We start from the raw sequence: 6,317 nt of genomic DNA, 5'->3' as shown, positions 1-6,317 counted from the left end.
ATCAGGCTCTGATCAGGATCAGATAAACCAAAAAAAAGAAAAGAAAAAAAGTCAAAACTTTTGGAAAGCATGAATGAGCAGGTGTGTATTACTGAAAAATGCTTCAATCATGTAATGTATCCTGGTCAAAGTAAATCCTTCCTTTCCGGTATTGCAGGTTAATATTTAATAATATCATATTAATTCCAGTGAACACTGTGTTTTACCAAGAAATTGCATTTAGCGAGATGAACAGTATCTGAAAGTTTCTTTTAGTCTAGTAATCTTATTAGAAATACAGAAAAAAATGGTACAGAAACACAGTCTTACACTATAGTACAAAAAGGTGTTGAGTTCAAAGAAGTGTTGTGTTTTAGTTTGTACAGTTGGGGGGTAATGTGCAACGAAATGAAATTAGTAGCAATTACACAAAACATTTGTGCAAACTTAACTAATCCAATCAGTGTTTAAGGTGGATTGAATAAATCTGGCACATATTTTTTGTTTCCCATAGACAAAGCTGAATACGTTCTTAAATTTAGTCTGCTTAGTCTTGTCACCATGTCAGCAGGTTATGCTGCTTTTGGCCTGTGATATTTATGGGTTTGCTTGTATGTTTGTGAGTAATCTGCACATAGCATGAGCAACAAACACTAAGGGGACTTTCCTTGACATACATTTATATCTTAGTGCTGACCGCATGGCTATATAGTAGACATCATGGGACAATTTTCATGTAGACATCATACACTGACACACTGTACAGGGAACACAGGTTGTTGACTAACAAGGGGAAGTGTTCATGACAAGCTAACAGGGCCTCATGAGAATGATGCTCAGAAAGAGGTGCTATTTATTCAGACATTCAAATCAGTTGAGTTTAAAATTGTATGTCTAGTTCGAACAGCTAAAAAAACAACCTTATCTACTGAAAATCTGAGATGACTGAAGATGAACTTACTGAAGGTTATGGACTAAGATGAGAAAATGTGCATTATTAAACATCCAGCCTTTTGCAGCAAAGGATGTGACTGTTTCTTTTGTTAGTGTGACTAAAACCATCTAGCCCGGCCAAATGTATAAATACTAATGAGAATCATGGCAAAAATTAAAAACTGGTGTCAATAAGCAACTCCCAAGACTTCGGAGAGAGTCTAAGGAAACATTACAGCAAATTCATTATGTAAAACTGGTTATTTATTTAAAATTAATGGATCTATCTATCTGGCAAGAATGGTTATCATAGTGCTGAAAATAATATAATGGATCTCCAAAATATTATTATCGTTATTGTTGTTGTTGGTCTTAGTTAAATTCTTTTTAATTTCATGTACAAATCTCTTTTTCACGACCTTGGTATTGGTAGGATACACTATTCCCAACTTCCCACTTTTCCTAAAACTGTAACTCGACACCTGACATCATCGCTCTGAGCTGTTTTAGCGATTCCAGATGCAGCGGGACTTCTTCCCTTTCCCACAACTTCCTCAAAACTCCAGCATATAAAAAAGGTCGTCGACTAACCAGTTTCAAACCTGCATCCATCTTTTGTTCTGACTTCTGGAAATCATTCAGGTAACTGAGGTTCCTCATGGTCACTCTGTATCTTTTTTCTTAATTCAGTTTACAACAAACAATAGTTTACATTGTTTAGCTTATATATTTTAATGTAAAGTATGGAAATCGAAACATTTTGAAGTCCTGGGTGCAGCTTTGTTGCAATTTGTTGTAAACTATTATAGTTTACATTGTTTAGCCTATATGTTTTAATACTCGTCAAGTATGATAATCGAAACATTTGACGTTATGGGTGCAGCTTTGTTGCAATTACTTCCGCTTTCTTTTTGTTGTAAATTAAACTTTTAAATTAAAAACTTTTTAACGCTATTTTTGAATATAATAAGATGGTAAATTTCTTCTTGCTCATTTCAGATATCACCACTCAGTCCTTACTTCTCTAAACTGGACTAAAAAGGGGTTGCAGTGGGGGTTTCGTTTTTAATGTGGTTTACAGTTAACACGCACGTAGCCTACTTTGCATGAGCATGTTATAGTACATAGTGGCTTTACACCTCTGACTGTGTCTGTTTTTCAGGGCATTATGTATACATTTGGTGGAATTCCGCTTATTGTGGTGGTGTGGTGTGGACTAGCTCACACTCTGGACAATCTCTTACTGGATGAAGCATGGGAGAGCTGGAAAATCACCCATAGAAGGGAATACAATGGCCTGGTAAGTATCATACTATGTAAAGACTGAAATAATAACATTTTCTTTCCTCAGGGTGCTAAAAGAGTTAATGAATTAGGTTGATAAGCTAGTTTGTATTATTATTTTATTATGACTACTTTGATTGGAATGTACTGGCTAAGTCCCTTTATGGAGCTGTTTTAATGCACTGCAGCTACTTCAGTATCACTTTGTTTGTGTCAAGTATTTACACGTGTGTTTCATGGTGGACAGGATGAAGAGTCTATTCGACGGGCGATTTGGGAGAAGAACATGTTGTTTATTGAGGCCCATAACAAAGAGTATGAACTGGGGATTCATACCTATAATCTGGGCATGAACCATTTTGGAGATATGGTAAGTTCATTAATATTTCACTGCTGTGAAATGCTCAACTCATTGTTTTACAAACATTTGCCAGTTGTATAAGAGGAAAATACAGCTATATATGTCAAACTGCCCACAATTAGCCTTTTATTTTGCTGTTTTGTTACTTGATAAACTTGTTTGCAGATAAGTAATCATGTGACAACAGGAATTTTCCATCAATAAAATATGTATATAAAGGCCTGTTTACTGAAACTAGATTCTAACACCTGTTAACATTTTTGATCAGAAATTTGATGCAAGGTCTTTTTTGTCCAATTCTTATCTCTCTGCAGACACTAGAAGAAGTGGCAGAGAAAGTGATGGCACTCCAAATGCCCATGTACCGGGACCCAATGAACACATACATGCCTGGTGACACGGTGGAGAAGTTGCCCAAATCAATTGACTACCGTAAACTGGGATATGTCACTTCTGTCAAGAACCAAGTAAGGAAATTACAAAATATTCCTGTAATGTTTCCTCGTTCTGTGGAAATCTCACATGATTAACCTTATCACCATACTCACCTTAACTCCTGGCAGTAACAAATGTGCTTTCATACAGATTTCCGCAGAATGAGGGTTATCATATTACCATTGGCTTCAGTTATCACTGTACTTGATCTCCATCTAGTGGATAAAAAGATGAAGCCTTTCTTTTTTAGACTGCTCCTCAGTGAGTGCTGTTTTTCTCTTGCTCCCGTCAGGGTTCGTGCGGCTCATGCTGGGCCTTTAGCTCTGTTGGGGCCTTGGAAGGTCAGCTGAAGAAGACCAAAGGTCAACTGGTGGATCTCAGTCCTCAGAACCTGGTGGATTGTGTGACTGAAAATGACGGCTGCGGTGGAGGATACATGACAATCGCCTTCAAATATGTCGCAGACAACCAAGGCATTGATTCAGAGGAGGGCTACCCCTATGTTGGAATGGTATGTAAAGTCACCATGAAATCAAAATTGACAATTCTTATTTTTATGGTATATTTCAGTATTTATTATAAACAATTTATCCGTGCACATCATTTTTTTTAATTCATGTGCTCTCGTAATTTTTTATCAAAATAACTTCCCCTCCTTGTTGCAATGACATCTCTTCTCTGATGTTAAAACACTCTTAAGTGTTTTCTTATGGATGTATGAAGCACTGATCACACAGAGGTTTTTACTGTGTGAACAGTTCACATACTTTTAAACAAAGCAGCTTTCTGCTGGTCAGCACAGTAAACCAACTTGAACATGAGCGAAAGCTGCATGGGGAACTTTTCACCCTCATGCAAAAAGCCCGATCGTGCGGATTGCTATTTTAATGACTGGATTTCACACGCAAAATTTCACCGAGCAACAGTAAATGGGACCGTATCTTTATGCTAACTGACTTAGAAGGCAAAACTTTTTTTGTGTTGCTACATACCTCTCATACCTCTCAGATTTCATCAAAAATTGAGATATTTTTGATGAAATCCGAGAGGTATGTGACTCGTCCATAGACAGCAATTTAACCACTACATTCAAGGCCCAGAAAGGTAATAAAGACATGATTAAAATAGTCCATGTGACTCTAGTGGTTCAACCTTCATTTTATGAAGCGACGAGAATACTTTTTGTGTGTAAAAACAAAACAAAAATAATGACTTTATTCAACATTATCTTCTCTTCTGTGTCATTCTCGTAGACTGTTTACGTCCAGCGCTTCCAGGTTCTACATCAGAACACCGGCTCAGTATTGGCCGACGCTGTTCATGTGAGCAGCACGATGCAAGCATGTGATGCTGATGCAGGAGCCGGCCAATAATGAGTCACTGTTTTGACATAGAACCTGGAAGCGCTGAACTTAAACTTAAAATTTTTGGTTGAACTAACCATTTTTACTGTTGACAGACATTATTTTTCATCTCACTACTGCCCCCTGCAGGATCAACAGTGTGCCTACAACAGTTCAGCGAGAGCAGCCACTTGTAAAGGGTTTAAAGAGATTCCTCAGGGTAATGAGAGGGCTCTGACTAGTGCTGTTGCAAAGGTGGGACCTGTGTCAGTGGGTATAGATGCCATGCAGTCCACCTTCCTGTACTACAAAAGCGGTACTTAACATCTCTTCTAAATCTATATTGTCTGTTTTGTGTTGTTTTGCTGAAATCTTTATAATAAAGATCACTAATAAGACTAAAAGCTTGACCTGTACTATGTCCAAAACTCATTTCTAGGTGTGTACTATGATCCCAACTGCAACAAGGATGATGTCAACCATGCAGTGCTAGCTGTTGGTTACGGAGTCACACCGAAAGGCAAAAAGTACTGGATTGTGAAGAACAGGTGAGATTCTTCAAGAGAGCAGCATTGTTTGAAATAATAAATAAATAATTTAATTAAAATTATTCCGTTTTAAATAAAGTAAATATGTAATTTTCTATTTAATTAAAAATAAGGAAGAATAATTAAATAAATATGCATTTAGAAGTGTCTTAACCTAATTCACCTGTTTTTTTTCTGCTTCTGAAGTTGGGGTGAAGACTGGGGAAAGAAGGGGTATGTCCTGATGGCTCGTAACCGTAACAATGCATGTGGCATTGCCAGCCTGGCCAGTTACCCAGTCATGTGAGAGCTGGAAGCAGGGAGCTCACAAGAAACCAAACTTGTCTGCTGCTGACCAATAACAAAAGGGACTCATCACTATCATTGTGCTCCATCATGTAATAATGTTCTGGAAAACACACTCTCTAAAAGAGGCAATTAATTTTAATACCACAAGGTTGAGTGAATTTTTCTCTTGTGTCTTGTTTTTAATCATGTCAACTCATGCAGTTGAAACTGTTTTGTGCAATATTTGAAATTCAGAAGGGAAGTTTTGATATTGTGTACACAGTCTGTTAAGTTTTTTTTTTTAGTCCCCTGGTGGGATCTGAGATCTCTGTTTTATATTTTGATTATATAAATTACCAAGGGCTTTTTATGACCATATTAAATAAAACTGTTAATTTTGAGTACAACATACTACAGTACTACAGTATCTTTTTTTTTCTGATGTAAAAAAGATCACACTACTAACAATTTTGATGAATAAAAAGTCAATATCACACCTCTGTACAGAAACATTATGTAAAATACAAAACAGAGAATAAAACATTTGTGCCAACTCTCCTTTATTTTGAATTCTGAGAACATTTCTATAAACGATGGTATCCATCGTTCCTGTGGTTACGAAGACTTAGTTTTAGTTTTTGCTAAGGTGGAAGAGAAAGCATCAGAGAATTTATTTGGGGAAGCCGAAACCAAGAGAGGTCAGGAAAAGAAATCAAAGACAGCACATATAATTAAGAGCTAAACTATTCTATACTGTTTAAACAAAAATGATGACAGTTATATTCTGTGGTAAGAAATCACATGACCATAACTGAACCACTTCCCCATTAACAGATGAATGACCCAGCTTTCCCCTTTCGTGTACCCACATCTTCACACTCAGTAATTGTAACTTAAAATCTCTGAACTTTGACTTTTTATTAAAAAATTCAACCAAGAATATAGCATCAGAACTTCAGTTATACATTCTTAAGTCCCTACTAGTGCTAAAGAGGGATAAATAATGTTTAAAAATTGTATTTTATTTCACATTTTGCCAAAAGTGATTCAATCACATTTAAGTACAATTTAAAGTTCTATTAAAGGATATTTATTCATTTAATAAGAATTTATTTCAGAAAGTTTTGCATGGCATGAAATTAAAAATGGTGAATGCACTCCACAATT

General features: G+C 36.3%; 1 protein-coding gene across 1 annotated transcript; it reads left to right on the top strand.

The window, feature by feature from the left end:
• The first annotated feature begins 1,397 nt into the window (after window positions 1-1,397).
• Window positions 1,398-5,468, top strand: ctsk (cathepsin K). Its single transcript, XM_067407334.1, has 8 exons — window positions 1,398-1,554; window positions 2,075-2,212; window positions 2,444-2,566; window positions 2,872-3,024; window positions 3,285-3,503; window positions 4,486-4,651; window positions 4,775-4,883; window positions 5,070-5,468. Exons 2-8 carry the CDS (start codon window positions 2,081-2,083, stop codon window positions 5,167-5,169), a joined length of 1,002 nt encoding a protein of 333 aa, XP_067263435.1. The 5' UTR covers window positions 1,398-1,554; window positions 2,075-2,080; the 3' UTR covers window positions 5,170-5,468.
• Window positions 5,469-6,317: the final 849 nt, after the last annotated feature.

The sequence above is a fragment of the Chanodichthys erythropterus genome, chromosome 2 (genome assembly GCF_024489055.1).
Source record: "Chanodichthys erythropterus isolate Z2021 chromosome 2, ASM2448905v1, whole genome shotgun sequence".
NCBI classification, from domain to species: Eukaryota; Metazoa; Chordata; class Actinopteri; order Cypriniformes; family Xenocyprididae; genus Chanodichthys; species Chanodichthys erythropterus.
This window is presented reverse-complemented; position numbering and strand designations above follow the sequence as displayed.